This window comes from Diabrotica undecimpunctata, chromosome 3 (assembly GCF_040954645.1).
Source record: "Diabrotica undecimpunctata isolate CICGRU chromosome 3, icDiaUnde3, whole genome shotgun sequence".
In the NCBI taxonomy this organism is placed as follows: domain Eukaryota; kingdom Metazoa; phylum Arthropoda; class Insecta; order Coleoptera; family Chrysomelidae; genus Diabrotica; species Diabrotica undecimpunctata.
In genome coordinates this window covers 22,474,340-22,495,974 of record NC_092805.1, presented here as the reverse complement: position 1 = coordinate 22,495,974, position 21,635 = coordinate 22,474,340, and the positions used below count along the sequence as shown (strand labels likewise).

General features: G+C 33.9%; 2 protein-coding genes across 2 annotated transcripts in view; both read left to right on the top strand.

The window, feature by feature from the left end:
* LOC140436579 (protein zyg-11 homolog B-like) overlaps positions 1-16,051 on the top strand; it is a 41,907-nt gene extending 25,856 nt beyond the window's left edge. The window contains 2 exon segments of the mRNA XM_072525522.1: positions 12,569-12,925; positions 14,673-16,051. Of these exon segments, the coding sequence (XP_072381623.1) occupies positions 12,569-12,925; positions 14,673-14,809 (494 nt within the window). The 3' untranslated portion in view covers positions 14,810-16,051.
* Positions 16,052-16,293: 242 nt separating this feature from the next.
* LOC140435703 (uncharacterized) lies at positions 16,294-17,042 on the top strand. The gene is made up of 2 exons (XM_072524424.1): positions 16,294-16,350; positions 16,554-17,042. The coding sequence occupies exons 1-2, from the start codon at positions 16,294-16,296 to the stop codon at positions 17,040-17,042; spliced, it is 546 nt and encodes a 181-aa protein (XP_072380525.1).
* Positions 17,043-21,635: the final 4,593 nt, after the last annotated feature.

The following is a 21,635-nucleotide window of genomic DNA, read 5'->3' as shown; positions in this document are numbered from 1 at the left end:
TGCACCGTTTTGCCGGAAAATCGAAAAAAACTGTAGACCATTGGATTTCTATCAAATTTCGTTAATTGGCTATATTGGCGTCAATTTTGGTCCGAGAGTCAAGCGAATGGACATTTCCTACATATAATTGGCCGGTCGTTCTTCTGCCATATTCAGAATTTTCCTACATCTAACTGTTCGTGAGAAAAATTTCCACTTGGATGTATGTATTTGCTGAAAATTTCGGGAAAATTAAAAGTGTATATTTTGTTTGAAATTTGAATTATTTCGATTAAGGGTGACTTGCTGATTAAAAAAATCTAAACATGTGGCTAAAAATTATGCACCGTTTTGCCGGAAAATCGAAAAAACTGTGGATTTTTTTATTCGATTTTTCCTCTTTTCCGGCAAACTGGGGTTAAGGGATCAGAAAAAAAGAAATGTTTGGAACAAGCTGGACCAAGTGCATGTACCAAAACATTAAACAAAATTTTTTTTTTGTAAAATTTGGAAAAAATTTTCCAAGGGGGTACCCTTGGATTTTTATCAAATTTCGTTAATCGGCTATATTGGCGTCAATTTTGGTCCGAGAGTCAAGCGAATGGACATTTCCTACATAAAATTGGCCGGTCGTTCTTCTGCCATATTCAGAATTTTCCTACATCTAACGGTTCGTGAGAAAAATTTCCACTTGGATGTATGTATTTGCTGAAAATTTCGAGAAAATTAAAAGTGTATATTTTTGTTTGAAATTTGAATTATTTCGAATAAGGGTGACTTGCTGATTAAAAAAATCTAAACGTGTGGCTAAAAATTATGCACCGTTTTGCCGGAAAATCGAAAAAACTGTGGATTTTTTTATTCGATTTTTCCGCTTTTCCGGCAAACTGGGGTTAAGGGATCAGAAAAAAACAAATGTTTGGAACAAGCTGGACCAAGTGCATGTACCAAAACATTAAACAAATTTTTTTTTTTTTGTAAAATTTGGAAAAATTTTTCCAAGGGGGTACCCTTGGATTTTTATCAAATTTGGTTAATTGGCTATATTGGCATCAATTTTGGTCCGAGAGTCAAGCGAATGGACATTTCCTACATGTAATTGGTCGGTCGTTCTTCTGCCATATTCAGAATTTTCCTACATCTAACGGTTCGTGAGAAAAAGTTCCACTTGGATGTATGTATTTGCTGAAAATTTCGGGAAAATTAAAAGTGTATATTTTGTTTGAAATTTGAATTATTTCGATTAAGGGTGACTTGCTGATTAAAAGAATCCAAACACGTGGCAAAAATTATGCACCGTTTTGCCGGAAAATCGAAAAAACTGTAGACCATTGGATTTCTATCAAATTTCGTTAATTGGCTATATTGGCGTCAGTTTTGGTCTGAGAGTCAAGCGAATGGACATTTCCTACATAAAATTGGCCGGTCGTTCTTCTGCCATATTCAGAATTTTCCTACATCTAACGGTTCGTGAGAAAAATTTCCACTTGGATGTATGTATTTGCTGAAAATTTCGAGAAAATTAAAAGTGTATATTTTGTTTGAAATTTGAATTATTTCGATTAAGGGTGACTTGCTGATTAAAAAAATCCAAACACGTGGCAAAAATTATGCACCGTTTTGCCGGAAAATCGAAAAAACTGTAGACCATTGGATTTCTATCAAATTTCGTTAATTGGCTATATTGGCGTCAGTTTTGGTCCGAGAGTCAAGCGAATGGACATTTCCTACATAAAATTGGCCGGTCGTTCTTCTGCCATATTCAGAATTTTCCTACATCTAACGGTTCGTGAGAAAAATTTCCACTTGGATGTATGTATTTGCTGAAAATTTCGAGAAAATTAAAAGTGTATATTTTGTTTGAAATTTAAATTATTTCGATTAAGGGTGACTTGCTGATTAAAAAAATCCAAACACGTGGCAAAAATTATGCACCGTTTTGCCGGAAAATCGAAAAAACTGTAGACCATTGGATTTCTATCAAATTTCGTTAATTGGCTATATTGGCGTCAATTTTTGTCCGAGAGTCAAGCGAATGGACATTTCCCACATAAAATTGGCCGGTCGTTCTTCTGCCATATTCAGAATTTTCCTACATCTAACGGTTCGTGAGAAAAATTTCCACTTGGATGTATGTATTTGCTGAAAATTTCGAGAAAATTAAAAGTGTATATTTTGTTTGAAATTTGAATTATTTCGATTAAGGGTGACTTGCTGATTAAAAAAATCCAAACACGTGGCAAAAATTATGCACCGTTTTGCCGGAAAATCGAAAAAACTGTAGACCATTGGATTTCTATCAAATTTCGTAATTGGCTATATTGGCGTCAGTTTTGGTCCGAGAGTCAAGCGAATGGACATTTCCTACATAAAATTGGCCCGTCGTTCTTCTGCCATATTCAGAATTTTCCTACATCTAACGGTTCGTGAGAAAAATTTCCACTTGGATGTATGTATTTGCTGAAAATTTCGAGAAAATTAAAAGTGTATATTTTGTTTGAAATTTGAATTATTTCGATTAAGGGTGACTTGCTGATTAAAAAAATCCAAACACGTGGCAAAAATTATGCACCGTTTTGCCGGAAAATCGAAAAAACTGTAGACCATTGGATTTCTATCAAATTTCGTTAATTGGCTATATTGGCGTCAATTTTTGTCCGAGAGTCAAGCGAATGGACATTTCCTACATAAAATTGGCCGGTCGTTCTTCTGCCATATTCAGAATTTTCCTACATCTAACGGTTACATGAGAAAAATTTCCCCTTGAATGTCTGTATTTGCTGAAAATTTCGAGAAAATTAAAAGTGTATATTTTGTTTGAAATTTGAATTATTTCGATTAAGGGTGACTTGCTGATTAAAAAAATCCAAACACGTGGCAAAAATTATGCACCGTTTGCCGGAAAATCGAAAAAACTGTAGACCATTGGATTTTTATCAAATTTCGTTAATTGGCTATATTGGCGTCAATTTTGGTCCGAGAGTCAAGCGAATGGACATTTCCTACATAAAATTGGCCGGTCGTTCTTCTGCCAAATTCAGAATTTTCCTACATCTAACGGTTCGTGAGAAAAATTTCCACTTGGATGTATGTATTTGCTGAAAATTTCGAGAAAATTAAAAGTGTATATTTTGTTTGAAATTTGAATTATTTCGATTAAGGGTGACTTGCTGATCAAAAAAATCTAAACACGTGGCAGAAATTATGCACCGTTTTGCCGGAAAATCGAAAAAAACTGTAGACCATTGGATTTTTATCAAATTTCGTTAATTGGCTATATTGGCATCAATTTTGGTCCGAGAGTCAAGCGAATGGACATTTCCTACATGTAATTGGCCGGTCGTTCTTCTGCCATATTCAGAATTTTCCTACATCTAACGGTTCGTGAGAAAAAATTCCACTTGGATGTATGTATTCTCTGAAAATTTCGAGAAAATTAAAAGTGTATATTTTGTTTTAAAGTTAAATTATTTCGATTAAGGGTGACTTGCTGATTAAAAAAATCTAAACATGTAGCTAAAAATTATGCACCGTTTTGCCGGAAAATCGAAAAAACTGTGGATTTTTTTATTCGATTTTTCCTCTTTTCCGGCAAACTGGGGTTAAGGGATCAGAAAAAAACAAATGTTTGGAACAAGCTGGACCAAGTGCATGTACCAAAACATTAAACAAATTTTTTTTTTGTAAAATTTGGAAAAATTTTTCCGAGGGGTACACTTGGATTTTTATCAAATTTGGTTAATCGGCTATATTGGCGTCAATTTTATTCTGAGAGTAAAGCGAATAGACATTTCCTTCATAAAATTGGCCGCTCGTTCTTCTGCCATACTCGGAATTTTCCTACATCTAACAGTTCGTGAGAAAAATTTCCCCTTGAATGTCTGTATTTGCTGAAAATTTCGAGAAAATTAAAAGTGTATATTTTGTTTGAAATTTGAATTATTTCGATTAAGGGTGACTTGCTGATTAAAAAAATCCAAACACGTGGCAAAAATTATGCACCGTTTTGCCGGAAAATCGAAAAAAACTGTAGACCATTGGATTTCTATCAAATTTCGTTAATTGGCTATATTGGCGTCAATTTTGGTCCGAGAGTCAAGCGAATGAACATTTCCTACATAAAATTGGCCGTCGTTCTTCTGCCATATTTAGAATTTTCCTACATCTAACGGTTCGTGAGAAAAATTTCCACTTGGATGTATGTATTCGCTGAAAATTTCGAGAAAATTAAAAGTGTATATTTTGTTTGAAATTTAAATTATTTCGATTAAGGGTGACTTGCTGATTAAAAAAATCTAAACATGCGGCTAAAAATTATGCACCGTTTTGCCGGAAAATCGAAAAAACTGTGGATTTTTTTATTCGATTTTTCCTCTTTTCCGGCAAACTGGGGTTAAGGGATCAGAAAAAAACAAATGTTTGGAACAAGCTGGACCAAGTGCATGTACCAAAACATTAAACAAAATTTTTTTTTTTTTTTTAAATTTGGAAAAAAATTTCCAAGTGGGTACCCTTGGATTTTTATCAAATTTGGTTAATCGGCTATATTGGCGTCAATTTTATTCCGAGAGTAAAGCGAATAGACATTTCCTTCATAAAATTGGCCGCTCGTTCTTCTGCCATGCTCGGAATTTTCCTACATCTAACAGTTCGTGAAAAAAATTTCGCCTTGAATGTCTGTATTTGCTGAAAATTTCGGGAAAATTAAAAGTGTATATTTTGTTTGAAATTTGAATTATTTCGATTAAGGGTGACTTGATGATCAAAAAATCTAAACACGTGGCAAAAATTATGCACCGTTTTGCCGGAAAATCGAAAAAACTGTAGACCATTGGATTTCTATCAAATTTCGTTAATTGGCTATATTGGCGTCAATTTTGGTCCGAGAGTCAAGCGAATGGACATTTCCTACATAAAATTGGCCGGTCGTTCTTCTGCCAAATTCAGAATTTTCGTACATCTAACGGTTCGTGAGAAAAATTTCCACTTGGATGTATGTATTTGCTGAAAATTTCGAGAAAATTAAAAGTGTATATTTTGTTTGAAATTTGAATTATTTCGATTAAGGGTGACTTGCTGATCAAAAAATCTAAACACGTGGCAAAAATTATGCACCGTTTTGCCGGAAAATCGAAAAAACTGTAGACCATTGGATTTCTATCAAATTTCGTTAATTGGCTATATTGGCGTCAATTTTGGTCCGAGAGTCAAGCGAATGAACATTTTCTACATAAAATTGGCCGGTCGTTCTTCTGCCATATTTAGAATTTTCCTACATCTAACGGTTCGTGAGAAAAATTTCCACTTGGATGTATGTATTCGCTGAAAATTTCGAGAAAATTAAAAGTGTATATTTTGTTTGAAATTTAAATTATTTCGATTAAGGGTGACTTGCTGATTAAAAAAATCTAAACATGCGGCTAAAAATTATGCACCGTTTTGCCGGAAAATCGAAAAAACTGTGGATTTTTTTATTCGATTTTTCTCTTTTCCGGCAAACTGGGGTTAAGGGATCAGAAAAAAACAAATGTTTGGAACAAGCTGGACCAAGTGCATGTACCAAAACATTAAACAAAATTTTTTTTTTGTAAAATTTGGAAAAAATTTTCCAAGGGGTACACTTGGATTTTTATCAAATTGGTTAATCGGCTATATTGGCGTCAATTTTATTCTGAGATTAAAGCGAATAGACATTTCCTTCATAAAATTGGCCGCTCGTTCTTCTGCCATACTCGGAATTTTCCTACATGAGAAAAATTTCCCCTTGAATGTCTGTATTTGCTGAAAATTTCGAGAAAATTAAAAGTGTATATTTTGTTTGAAATTTGAATTATTTCGATTAAGGGTGACTTGCTGATTAAAAAAATCCAAACACGTGGCAAAAATTATGCACCGTTTTGCCGGAAAATCGAAAAAACTGTAGACCATTGGATTTTTATCAAATTTCGTTAATTGGCTATATTGGCGTCAATTTTGGTCCGAGAGTCAAGCGAATGGACATTTCCTACATAAAATTGGCCGGTCGTTCTTCTGCCAAATTCAGAATTTTCCTACATCTAACGGTTCGTGAGAAAAATTTCCACTTGGATGTATGTATTTGCTGAAAATTTCGAGAAAATTAAAAGTGTATATTTTGTTTGAAATTTGAATTATTTCGATTAAGGGTGACTTGCTGATCAAAAAAATCTAAACACGTGGCAGAAATTATGCACCGTTTTGCCGGAAAATCGAAAAAACTGTAGACCATTGGATTTTTATCAAATTTCGTTAATTGGCTATATTGGCATCAATTTTGGTCCGAGAGTCAAGCGAATGGACATTTCCTACATGTAATTGGCCGGTCGTTCTTCTGCCATATTCAGAATTTTCCTACATCTAACGGTTCGTGAGAAAAAATTCCACTTGGATGTATGTATTCTCTGAAAATTTCGAGAAAATTAAAAGTGTATATTTTGTTTTAAAGTTAAATTATTTCGATTAAGGGTGACTTGCTGATTAAAAAATCTAAACATGTAGCTAAAAATTATGCACCGTTTTGCCGGAAAATCGAAAAAACTGTGGATTTTTTTATTCGATTTTTCCTCTTTTCCGGCAAACTGGGGTTAAGGGATCAGAAAAAAACAAATGTTTGGAACAAGCTGGACCAAGTGCATGTACCAAAACATTAAACAAATTTTTTTTTTGTAAAATTTGGAAAAAATTTTCCAAGGGGTACACTTGGATTTTTATCAAATTTGGTTAATCGGCTATATTGGCGTCAATTTTATTCTGAGAGTAAAGCGAATAGACATTTCCTTCATAAAATTGGCCGCTCGTTCTTCTGCCATACTCGGAATTTTCCTACATCTAACAGTTCGTGAGAAAAATTTCCCCTTGAATGTCTGTATTTGCTGAAAATTTCGAGAAAATTAAAAGTGTATATTTTGTTTGAAATTTGAATTATTTCGATTAAGGGTGACTTGCTGATTAAAAAAATCCAAACACGTGGCAAAAATTATGCACCGTTTTGCCGGAAAATCGAAAAAACTGTAGACCATTGGATTTCTATCAAATTTCGTTAATTGGCTATATTGGCGTCAATTTTGGTCCGAGAGTCAAGCGAATGAACATTTTCTACATAAAATTGGCCGGTCGTTCTTCTGCCATATTTAGAATTTTCCTACATCTAACGGTTCGTGAGAAAAATTTCCACTTGGATGTATGTATTCGCTGAAAATTTCGAGAAAATTAAAAGTGTATATTTTGTTTGAAATTTAAATTATTTCGATTAAGGGTGACTTGCTGATTAAAAAAATCTAAACATGCGGCTAAAAATTATGCACCGTTTTGCCGGAAAATCGAAAAAACTGTGGATTTTTTTATTCGATTTTTCCTCTTTTCCGGCAAACTGGGGTTAAGGGATCAGAAAAAAACAAATGTTTGGAACAAGCTGGACCAAGTGCATGTACCAAAACATTAAACAAAATTTTTTTTTTTTTTAAATTTGGAAAAAAATTTCCAAGTGGGTACCCTTGGATTTTTATCAAATTTGGTTAATCGGCTATATTGGCGTCAATTTTATTCCGAGAGTAAAGCGAATAGACATTTCCTTCATAAAATTGGCCGCTCGTTCTTCTGCCATGCTCGGAATTTTCCTACATCTAACAGTTCGTGAAAAAAATTTCGCCTTGAATGTCTGTATTTGCTGAAAATTTCGAGAATATTAAAAGTGTATATTTTGGTTAAAATTTGAATTATTTCGATTAAGGGTGACTTGCTGATCAAAAAATCTAAACACGTGGCAGAAATTATGCACCATTTTGCCGGAAAATCGAAAAAACTGTAGACCATTGGATTTTTATCAAATTTCGTTAATTGGCTATATTGGCGTCAATTTTGGTCCGAGAGTCAAGCGAATGGACATTTCCTACATAAAATTGGCCGGTCGTTCTTCTGCCATATTCAGAATTTTCCTACATCTAACGGTTCGTGAGAAAAATTTCCACTTGGATGTATGTATTCGCTGAAAATTTCGAGAAAATTAAAAGTGTATATTTTGTTTGAAATTTGAATTATTTCGATTAAGGGTGACTTGCTGATTAAAAAAATCTAAACGTGTGGCTAAAAATTATGCACCATTTTGCCGGAAAATTGAAAAAACTGTAGACCATTGGATTTTTATCAAATTTCGTTAATTGGTTATATTGGCGTCAATTTTGGTCCGAGAGTCAAGCGAATGGACATTTCCTACATAAAATTGGCCGTTCATTTTTCTGCCATACATAAAATTTTCTTACATCTAACGGTTCGTGAGAAAAATTTCCACTTGGATGTCTGTATTTGCTGAAAATTTCGTGAAAATTAAAAGTGAATATTTTGTTTGAAATTTGAATTAATTCGATTAAGGGTGACTTGCTGTTAAAAAAAACGGGTGTGGCAGTCCAGTGGTACTGCTGGTAGAAGTTATACTTCTATACACGCGTTCGCCGTTAAAAATGTATATAGGAGTCAATCTACACAATCAGTACATATGTAATGCTATAGGTAAGAGAGAGCAGAAAGAGAAAAAGAATTAGTTATATAGGTATATGGTGTATCGTTTGCTGTATATAAACATTTGACCTGTAATAGGTGTATAGTAAATGAAGGATTGTATCAATATTTTAATGAAAATATATATTTTTATTTGTCGATCGGATAGCCAAGCGGGCTGGGCGGCTGGCTTCTCCTTCGCTTCAATGCGAGAGATGTCAGTTCAATCCCCAGCTCGGTGAACAGAAAACAAAAAGGCTAACGCAGCAGTTTAAAATTCTAAATGAATCTGCGGCTTAGTTTGGAATATGCTGGTATCTGATCGGCCTATGGTGGAGCAGTACGGCAAGAGATAAGGGCTTGCGGCTCGGTGATACTCCTCCATAGATCCCTACCGGAAGGGCGTGTGCCGCCTAAATACCGGGTATATATATATATATATATATATATATATATATATATATATATATATATATATATATATATATATATATATATATATATATATATATTTTTATTTTTATATATGTATAAAAGGAGTTTAATGCAAAAAAAATTACACATACTCTGCAGTAAAATTCATTGTTTATTTTGTTATTAATATAAAAATTACAATACAATAAATACACTGCAACATAATTCAATATAATAATACAATATAAATTAAAATGTAATATTCATAAGTATTTAAAACTGCCAATATACATATAACTTACTCTACGAAGATAAAAATAAAAAACCAACAACTCGGATTATGTTGTAAATTTTCATTTTATTTTAAAATTTATGTTTTTTGCGTATATTACATATATTTAATAAGATTAACGTGAGGTTTTTAAATATTTCAAAAATAAAAAAGGAAATTCATAATTGGGATTCGAACTTACAACCACCAGCGTATGAACCAAACACGTAAAGGATTTGCCAATTAGACATGACACTAACGGATTTCAAAATTGACAGTTCTCGGTAAAACAGTGATTATTTTGAAATACAAAAGCCTAAAATAATTATAAACGTTTAATTTTAAATAATACAAAACGTATCACATAAATAATAATATTAATACATATTATATTATATATAATATTATATATATATATATATATATATATATATATATATACATATACAATATTATATATAATATTAAATACAAAAGAAACATTTTTATTCTCGAGAGAGGAAGAGAGAGAAAATATATCTTCTGTCTCTCTCTTACTCATTATCTTACATATTGTAATGGTTTCACAGATTCACTCTCATGCAAATTTCCAACGCCGACCGTGCGTATAGAAGTATAACTTCAAAAATAAAATATTTATTATAGATGCAATACTGTTTGTTAACCTTAACCTAAAACCGGACGCGTGTATTAAAGTAAATACACGTGAAGATAGCCACGGTTTTAGGGACGTCAATACAAAGGAGTATAATACACTGCCGAGCATAAAATTAATTTGAATTTATTTTAGAAATTATTATTCTTTTTTAACTATTTTCAGTTGTAACATAGTTCACGAACTGATTGCTTAAAGATAACAAGGTTTTTGTCTCTCAAAGTTTATTAAAAGTAATAAAAAAGAACAATTTTCCTTTGACATACTAAATATTGAAAAGGGACAATTTTAATTTGATGTGCTTTTTGTTTAAACAAAAGAAATTTTAAGAACTTCAGTAGCGAGTATTCCCTCCTCTGGCACTGACAACAGCTTGCAAACGACGAGGCACGCTTTGGATCACATTTTACGGGAGATTGTTCCATTCCTACGCCAATATATCGCGAAGCTCTCTTGAATTTCTGGGGGCCGGCACATGACTCCGTAAACGTCTCTCCATCTCATTTCAAACATGTTCTATGGGTTTGATATCTGGACTGCGAGCAGGCCAAACAAATCGTGCGATTTGAACTTCGTCAAGATACTCAGTAACTATCCGAGCAGTGTGGGGCCGTGCATTATCAGACATAAATGTTGCATCGTCTCCAAGAATATTAGTAAATGGTAAAAGATGGTCTTTTAGAACCTGTGTCACGTACCTATGCACAGTCGATGTCCCATTTTCGATAAAGACTAACTCCGTGTATGGGGAGGCATATCAAACGATATGCCTCCCCATGCCATAACTGACTCTCCACCAAATGAAAGTCTCTCGGCAATACATGCTTGTTGAGCATATCTCGCCTGGACGTCACCACCACCACATTTTTACACGTATGTCTGAGCCCGTAAGACAGAATTTCGATTTACCGGAAAACAGTACACGACTTCAATCTTGTATGTTCCAGTGGCCAGCAGGAGTCCAGTTATTCTAGTTCGAGAAGATAAATCAGCAGCATTAACTCACCTCCGAACTGTCCATTCACTTACGTTTACATTTCTCACTTCTTGCAGATGATTTTGAAGGGAAACTGCCATGACCGTTCGGTTTCTCAAAGCACTAGAAACGACAAAGCGGTCATCTCTAACTGTTGTAATTCTGCCTCGACCTGAACCAGGTCTTAGAGTAAGCAGACATTGACGTTTCTCGCAGTTTTGCGCTGACCGTGGCAATCTTCCAGAGCGCCACAATTCTTACCGCCAAAACAGAACTTATGTTCATTGCTGTACAAGTGACAATACTACAAAAACAATTTACAATTTCCGTTAAAACCACAGAAACAAAAACTATGCTGATAATGGTTTTAGGAATTAGGGTAAAGGGCCTTTTTATCTCAAACACTTAAAAATTTCTCCCCGGTGGGGAACCGAAACACGTTGACAGGCGTGCATACTCACCACTGCACTACCCAGACGACATTCGAATCGTGATAACTATCAAACGCGAAATTTAAATAATCGTTAAGTTTTCTGAATTTTTAAAATTTTCTGTGCAATTTTCTTATATTTTCTTTCCGTAAGAACCTTCTACAAAATATTAGAAAACTTAAAAAAAAACGGCTGTGGCAGTCCAGTGGGACTGCCGGTAGAAGTTACACTTCTATACACGCATACGCCGTTATAAATTTATTTGGGAGTCAATCTGCACAATCATTACATATGTAATGCTATAGGTAAGACATAACAGAAAGAGAAACAGAATTAATAACAACTTACTAACAATTAATAAACAACATTTGACCTGTAATAGGAGTATAGTAAATGAAGGATTGAATCAATATTTTGATGAAAATGTATATTTTTATTTTCATATATGTATAAAAGGAGTTGAATGCAAAAATTTTTTTACACATACTCTGCAGTAAAATTCATTGTTTATTTTGTTATTAATATAAAAATACAATACAATACACTGCAACATAATTCAATATAATAATACAATACAAATTAAAATGCAATATTTATAAGTATTTAAAAATGACAATAATATACATAACTTTTCTATTTACGCATATGTTTAATTTACCATGTAATCATATTAATAAAAAAGTCCACCCCGACTGGGAATCGAACCCCGGTCTCCCGCGTAACAGGCGGGGATACTAACTACTATACTACCGAGGACATGACAAAAACGTATTTCAAAATTGACAGTTCTGGGTCATACAGTGATTTATTGAGATTATTATTTTGAAATACAAAAGACTAATATAATTATGAACATTTAATAAATAATACGAAACATATCACATAAATAATAATATTAATAAATTATGTATTATATGTATATATATAATATTAAATATATATACAAAAGGAACATTTTTATATTCGAGAGGAAGAGAGAGAAAATATGTCTTCTGTATCTCTCTTACTCATTATCTTACATATGTAATGATTTCACAGATTCACTCCCATACAAATTTTCAACATTGAAAAATATTAATGCTGCCATTTGGCCTTATTGGAGATGAATAAAAAAGTTAATTGATACGAAATCAGGGTTTAATGGTATAATTCATCAATTAGATGTTTTGAGTGGTTACAGTTTCTTGGTAAATAGGGCTTCGCTTTTATATAATAGATTTTCATTTTCTGTTTTTTCTGTTATTTGTTCCCTCTATCTATTTTTTTATTTCTCTGTTTTGTGGTTGTTTAGTGTTTATTTCACAAAAATGTCAATTTTATTTTATTTTCAGGTCTATTAAACAACATCGCCGAAGTGGCGAAACTAAGGAGAAATCTGCTAACCGAGAACCTTATGGACGAACTGTTCGTTCTCTTAAGTTCCGAAAATATAGACGTAAGTTATTTCGCCGCTGGGATCGTCGCCAATCTGGCCTCAGAAGGACCACACTTTTGGACGATTCAAAACCATAGTCGAGAACAAATGCTGGAGGGACTGAAAAATTCTGTGGCGAATTGGAAAGTGCCGGAAAGCGAGATGGTGGCTTACAGAAGCTTTAAACCGTTTTTTCCATTGCTGCAAACAGGGATGGATTATCAAGTGCAATTGTGGGCTGTGTGGGCGATACATCATGTTTGTACAAAGAATCGTAAGTATGCTATTAAAAGCTTTAATATAATCATTTAGTCTCCGTTTTTAGCATGTCTCCTATCCAAAAAACTGAGCTTCTTTTTTTTTAAGAACAATATTATTCTTTCTTTAGAACTCAAGTTGTTATAAAATAACAACTATTTCTTTAAGAACAATATGTAGAGACTGATCCTATTATTTTTCTCTTCACATTATCAAATATTATTTTCTTTAATTCTTGAGTGATAGTTGACATTTGCATCTTATGATCGAGTAAATTTCTGGAATTTTGATTTCTAGTCGCTTTTTTTTGTAAATATAGGTTTTTGGATATGTTAGTGTTTTGTCCAGATGAACTTCTTCATACTTGACAGTAGGGTAATTCCACGTCACCATTTAAAGTTCATCAGGCGACCCTTCTCGATGTGGTTTAAATTTTACTGGCGTATTCTATACTATAAAATATGATGATTAACCAAATGTCGACCTTCTAGGTCTAAAATAGCGGTCTATAATAGAGGTAATTCATTTTTTTCCAAGAAAAAAAGTTTTTCCCGTATTTTATCACTTTTTCTTGCATAGCGGGCTCCAGATGCTCAAAAAATATCCAAATGTATATTTTCGATCTAAAATTTTTCGCTAAGACGATCCCGGTGTTAAAATTAGCCTAACTATCAAGGAAAATTCAAAAAACTAGAAAAACCCTCTTTTTCTTAAAAAAATCATAATTAGCCCTATTCTGTAACTACAAATCCAATAGAAATGAGTCAAATCGAATAGAGGTCAGCAAGTCGGATCGGAATTGTAGGAATCGGTATTCAGTAACTCATCTTGACCTTTACTATCGGAATGTTGTGTAGAAATTGATTTCGACTAGACAACCTTTGTCGAGATCAAGTTTCGACATCGAAATTGTTTTGACATTTATTTATTGACTTGTTGATATAAATTAGGGGTTGATTCATTTTTGTAGCTGCTTCATTTTTTAGTCTGTGGTGTTATTTATGTAAATTTATTTAGATAAAGTTTACTAAATAATTTAACTTCTCAGTAGATGTCTTTTTCTTTGGTGTTCCGCTTGCCATTGTATTCTTGTAACGAACGTACTTTTTTAACTTAACCAAAACAAATCAAAACTACTTGACGATAAGCTTGAAATATAATCTTCTTTTTTGATGAATTTTCGCGCGCACTAGCCTTTCCACTAACATAACGTCACAGAACACTTATTTCACTTTTCAGTGCGGGGTTGCCACCAACTTCTGAGCGCGTCAAGTAGAAGTTGTCGTTTTCGATTTACACCGATGACGATGTGAGTTACAGAATGCCAATCCAAACACGAAAACGATGCGATAGATATCCAACATTCCGATTTCGGGTAATTACGATTCGACTTGGTCATTTCTATTCGATTTCTTAAAAGTTACAGAATAGATCTGATTATCTCAAAAACTTTTTTTGCTATCTTTTATTTCTTTCAAAATTTAGGAGAGTTGTTAAAAGGTATATACTTTCAGCTAAAAATAAACACAACTCTTATATCAGAGGATGAAATGGTATTACATTCACTTGAATGATCAAGTTCCCAATTTTTCCGAAATTTTACGTCTTTTTTGACAGTTTTCTACAATGTTCATTATATTGTTGCCTATTGTTAAAGACTTTTTTTGCAAAAAATAATGTAATTTGTAGGAATATAAACGTTGTTTTTTGAAAATTTTGGTGAAACGAAATAATCCCGTTATTTTAGTTCTTTTCTTTTTTAGCAAAACGATATTGTCACATGCTCCTAGAAGAAAGAGGACGACGAATCCTTAACGACCTACTAGAATACGAGGACACCCACTATGAAATCAAGAACTATTGCTGTCTGATACTTCAAACGTTACCGAATGGCGTCTAATTGATCTCCTCCATACAGGACACCCGATACGAGGCTTAGCACTGTGTTGTAAAAGTCCTTTCAGTAGAGAAGTATTAACAAAACTCCAAAGGCTTTTCAAAGTAATGTGATTTTATTATTTAAAAGTTCATTGGTTTTAAATATTGTTTACTTGTTTGTTAATATAGTAGACAGTGCATTAAATGTACTAAGAATGCAGTGGCAACAATGAGAAGGATAAGGTACTGTTATTTTTTTAATAAGACATATTTTGATCGTCCGCGGGTAATTTGTGGCAACGGTCAATTGTGTCAACCTTCCAGTCGGCCCAATTCGCTAGATCAAGCTAGATTTTTCAAGAGTCTTATCATTATCGTGTCGTATCGATATTTGTCTATACCAATGTCTGTCGTATTAACAGAAGAAACTTTAGTAGGAAATAATTACAGTCGACGTCCTATCTTCGTCTTAAGATGACTATCTTCTATAGATGTTGGTGACTAATGTGACTATTGTCACTTTATTTGCTGATACTCTTAAATAGTTCAGAGGTAGATAGTGAAAACCACTTTCTAAAATTATAGGGCCAGAAAATTATTTGTCTGATCGCACCACTTCTGTCTTGTACTTTTCCTTGCAATATGAGATGCAATATGAGTAGACTATAGCTCTGTTGATTGCGTATTATCTGATTCAGATATTCTAAATTGCGCTTCTTCACAGTTACATTAATTTCATATTCCTTATGGAGTCTTCTCATAACTTCATTGTTTGATACACGATCCATCCTAGAGATTTTCAATATTCTTCTGTAATACACAGAGAAAGTCTCCACACAGCAGCGAAGAAGGCGGGTCTTGGTATTTATTGCCAAATCATGAATCTTGAAAATTCCCCATTTTACATGTGCCTTCTGTATGCGCTGTTTAATTTCAAGTTAATGATTCGACTGATCGTTTATATTGGTACCCACATAACCGTAGCTATGAACTTGTGTTATTGGATGCATTTGTCTCGACATTTCATTTCATGTTTGACGTTTCAACGAATCTAACTTCAATATTTACACAAATATATCTCTATACCTACATAAATATTCTCGCTCAGTACCAAACTGTATTTTTATTAGTTCATTGCAAATACATTTTTTAGCAATGAATAGCTTTTTCAAAAGAAGTCCCCAAAGAAAATGGACCTGGGCAAGTCCAGATGGAGTCACCAAAAATGAAATTGATTTTGTCTTAACCAACAACAAAGACATGGTTCATGATTAATTACTATTTAACTGGGAATAAGCCACAATTAAAGGTTAAAATACGTTTATTGACGTTTCAATTTCCACTTCGGAAATCGTTCTCAAAATACAAACATTAGTTTGTATTTTGAGAACGATTTCCGAAGTGGAAATTGAAACGTCAATAAACGTATTTTAACCTTTAATTGTGGCTTATTCCCAGTTAAATAGTAATTAATTTAAAATGCCACAAGAAAATAGCTTCAGAACAATGGTTCATGATTTAACAGTTCTTAATAGCTGTTCAGTGGGAAGTGATCATAGAATGGTAAGAGCGAAGATCGTGCTAAATCTCCAAAAACAAAGATACAAAATGATAACAAAAACACACCCAATAGGATGGAATCCAATCGAAAATACCATGTCCTTCGAGGAGGAAATTCTGAGATGTCTAGAGATAACAAATATAGACGTTATGGATGTCGAAACCTTAAATGATAATTTTATTATTTTTTATAATTTAATTTTGAGAAAAAGTGCAATACAAATCCTAGGAGAGATAAGGAGGAAAAAATCAGTCAAGAGACAAAAAGACTTACGGAGACAGGAAGAGAACTTAAGAACAAAAACGATACGAATGCACGCGTACTACAACAACTTAATAAAGATATTAATAAAGCAGTGAGAAAGAACGTACGACAATATAACACAAAACAGATTACAACGGTTGTCGAGGAAAATAAAAGTTTAAAGGTGCTGAAGAGATGTCAAGCTCTAGGTAAGAAGAATATTGTTAAGCTCGTAGATCGAAATGGAAAAGTGGTAACAGATAAAGATAAGATAATTAAGGTAGTTGAAGAATTTTACACAGAATTATATAGAGAAAGGGGTAAGAAAAACGGCACCAAGTTGAGAAAAGTCCAGAATGTGGGTTCAGAGGATATCCCAGAAATAACAATCGAAGAAGTCTCAAAGTCATTAAATCGAATGAAAAACAATAAAGCAGCTGGTGATGACTAAATCATTATTGAGGCAGTTCAAGCAGGAGGAAAGACAGTATTGAAAGCATTGACACAATTATATAACTTATGCCTTTCAAAAGAGGTTACACCATCTCAGTGGAATAAAGCTGTTATAGTAGTCATGCACAAAAAGGGAGATATAACAGAGCTAAAGAACTATAGACCTATTAGCTTGTTATTTCACGTTTATAAGTTGTTTATGAAGATAATAACTAATAGGTTGACATCAAAACTTGACTTCTATCAACCTTGCGAGCAAGCAGGATTTAGTGCTGGATACGGAACAAATGATCATTTGCAAACCATTAAGTCGTTGATTGAAAAAACCATTGAATATAATAGACCCCTGATACTTGTCTTTGTCGACTTTGAAAAAGCATTTGATACGGTCAATAAAAGTGAAATGCTCCAAGCTCTAACACAATGTAGAATAGATCACCGATACATATCCCTCATCACATACATCTATCAGCATGCTACAGCCTGTGTAAGACTTAATGAAAATACTGGGACCTTTCGTATTGAAAGAGGCGTTCAGCAAGGAGACAACATGTCTCTTAAATTATTTACAACTTTGCTAGAATACGCTTGTAAAACGATAGATTGGAACGAAAAGGGCATCAATGTAGATGGAAAATTCTTAAATAACCTTAAATTTGCAGATGATATCGTTCTTATTGCAGACAGCTTTGATCAGGCACAGATAATGCTCCAAGAACTCCATACTGCCACAAAAGGAGTTGGTCTTAAAATAAATTTTTCAAAAACACAATTTATGACAAATTTAGTCCACAACAAAATCATCTCAGTAGAAGACAAAGATATTGAGCCAGTTGACTCCTATAAATACTTGGGCCATGAGATCAGAATAAGTCGAGACAACCAAACAATCGAGCTGAAAAGAAGAATAAACCTCGCTTGGGCTGCATTTGGAAAGATGAAGGATATTTTTAGGTCTAAGATTCCAATGTGTCTGAAAAGAAAAGTATCTAATCAGTGTATTTTGCCAGTGATGACCTACGGCACAGAAATCCTAACACTCACAAGAACAACAGTGAGTAAACTACAAGTTGCGGAAACGGCAATGGAGAGAATAATGTTAGGGATTTCTCTACGTGATAGAATACCCAATGGTATTATACGCAAAAGATCAGGAGTAGCAGACGTTATTGAAAGGATAACAACACTAAAATGGAACTGGGCAGGTCATGTAGCAAGATCAGTTGATGACCGGTGGACAAAAAGAATTTTGGAATGGAGACCCCGAATACAAGCTAACAGAAATATAGGTCGACCCCCAACGAGATGGACAGATGACATACAAAGAGTGACTACAAATTGGATTCAGATGGCGCAAAATCGGACTAAGTGGAAAAGCATGCGAGAGGCCTATGTTCAGCAGTGGACGTTAGAGGCTAGTTGATGACATAGGCAACAAAAATATGTACAAAATAAAAAACAAAAAAAGGAAACATTACTACGGATAGAACCAAAATCCTTGAGGTTGTCGAATCCTTTTATCGCGAAATGTATGAGAGCACCGACGAAAGGCAATATCAGCCCTATCCAAAATCACAAACCAGGAATCAGAATTAATGCCAGAAATTACTCCATACGAAATCAAAACGGCACTTTTAGAAATGAAAAATAACAAATCCCCTGGCGATGTCGGAGTAGTGATCGAAGCAGTGAAAACTAGGTGGAAATAAAATTATCCAGGCTTTGGCCAAGCTTTTCACCGAATGCATCTACCAAGGAAAAACTCCTTCTCAATGGAACAATGCAATCATTATTTTATTACACATGCAAGGAGACATAAGATATCTAAAAAACTGCCGAAACAAGCTGGATTTAGATCGGGATACAGCACTAACGACCACTTACAAGTGATAAAGAACCTGGTGATGATAATGACTAACCTGGTGCTGAATCGAAATATTGTTCTTGATGGAAGGGATATTGTGCATCGTATAAGTACTTAGGACATGAAATTCGGTTGGGCAGAGATAACCAGACATGTGAGCTCAAACGTCGCATAGGATTAGCCTGGGCAGCGTTTGGTAAATTAAACTATGTATTTAAATCGGACCTACCCAGATGCCTCAAAAGGAAAATCTTTGACCAATGTGTGTTAACTGTACTCACTTATAAAGAGGAAACATTAACACTCCCAAAACAGATAGTGAATAAGATTCGCGTGACTGTTGGGTGTTGACAGATGTTGGGTGTCTCTCTGGAAGACCGAATTCCAAACGAAGAAATACGTCGCAGAACAAAAACAACAAACGCCATCAAAAAAATCGCGTCGCTGAAATGAAATTGAGCAGGACACGTCGCCAGACTATCAGACAACCGATGGACAAAACGTATTGTCGAGTGGAAACCAAGACAAGAAGCACTACGGAGCAGAGGACGCTCACCAACTAGATGGACTAACGGCCTGAAGAGTGTTAGCAATAACTGGATGCAAGCCGCATAAGACAGAGACAGATGGAAAGAGCTGAGGGAGACCAATGTCTATCAGTGGACGCATACAGGTTGATGATGATGAGTAAATTTAACAGCGGCTGACTTCAAGTGGCTTGCGCTGGAGGTCTCTGAACCATAGACGTATATATTAACATGTTAATATTATATGTCTATGGTCTGAACGCTACCGCTTACTCAGCTGTCCAGTCTGAGGTCGTCTGAACGCAGCCATTGGCCATGAATTAATTATTAATTTTTGTGGCGGTGTATGGTTTTTACTACCAATAATAAACTTTTTGTAGTATTAAAGTTGAGGCCGTATTTTTGACTCTTGTCTGTAGACCTTCCATACCATCTGCGAAGATTATTTTGTCGTCTGCATATCTTAAATTACTCAGACGTCCTCCATTTTTTGGTACGTCCTCATCGATGGCTTCCAGAGCTGCTTTAAATATCTCTTCCAAGTAATAATTAAAAAGTAGGGGTGATAAGACAGCTCGCTTTATCACAACGTCTTCGTTCAGTTGGTTGTCTCTCTCGATTTTTACTCTTTGATTGTTGTACAGGTTGCTGATTATTCTAAGATCTCTGTCATCGATGACAAAAGTCGACCATATATTTATATGTGACAGTTGACATCTCTGCAGCACTGGAACCACGTTTCCATTGTGTCTACAGTATCCCTAAAACCAAACTGTGATTGTGTCAGTTGTTCTTCGCATTTTCTCAAGATTCTTTTGTGAATTATGTTTAGGAAGCCTTTAAATAAAACACTAGTTTAACTACTGATTCTATATTCTTCACAATTTTTTTTTTCATTAAGTTTCTTCGGCAGAGCTACGAAGCTAGATTTTAGCCACTCTTGTGGTATTTTACGTATATTATAGATCTTATGGAATACCGATGTAATCCATAATATTTTCTCGTTGTCTATAATTTTTAGGAATTCCAAGTGAACTTCTATTTTTTTTTTGTTTATATTTCACCAAATTAGATTTCTTTCATCTTCAAATGTTTTCTTTACATAACTCTTCGAGATCTCCTTTCCAACGTTGTAAAGTTCTAAAATTAATGGAGTATTACAAAACTTTATCAATTAAAACATATTTTCCTTGAAAATATACAATATTCAGAAGCTTCTTTGAAGATAACAATTAACCAATCTAATACGGCGGTCAGTTTGGATAATCCATTGATGCAAAAAGTATTATAGTAAATTCTCTAGATATATCGCCCTTTGAAACTATATATTTCAACGATAATGGCATACATTCACCTATTCCTCATCGTAAATCCCTCAAACGCCATATTCAAATAGACTAATACATATTAGTACAGTTAAAAATATTCCCCATTAAAAAATATGCAAAGGAAATTGCTTTTTTTTCATTTATTATATATTAAATAAGAAAAATGACAAGTGCATTAGCGGAAGAAAATTCTAAATTATTTTTCACAATGTATTCGAAATATTATTGTGTTAATAATTTCGGTCGATCGGATAGCCAAGCGGGCTGGGCGGCTGGCTTCTCCTTCGCTTCAATGCGAGAGATGTCAGTTCAATCCCCGGCTCGGTGAACAGAAAACAAAAAGGCTAACGCAGTAGTTTAAAATTCTAAAATGAATCTGCGGCTTAGTCTAGAATATGCTGGTATCTGATCGGCCTATGGTGGAGCAGTACGGCAAGAGATAAGGGCTTGCGGCTAGGTGATACTCCTCCATAGATCCCTACCGGAAGGGCGTGTGAACGCCTAAATAACGGGGATATATATATATATATATATATATATATATATATATATATATATATATATATATATATATATATATATATATATAATAATAATAATAATTTCGGTGGTTTTTTGCCACCTTTATCAAGGTCTACAAAGAAAATTACTATGTTGTAACAAACTGAATGGTGCCAAAAAGGCTGTAAAAAACTATAAAAAACTTACCCGAATGTAAGAGTCGTGGCATAAACAACAACGTTAAATAACATGATAAAACTGAGGTTGCAACTAAACTTAAAAATGTTACTGTTAAAAAACACTTTAAAAATTACTAAAAACGTTAAAAGCTAAAAACAAAATGAAGGACGACATGTTGAAACAGTCGTCGT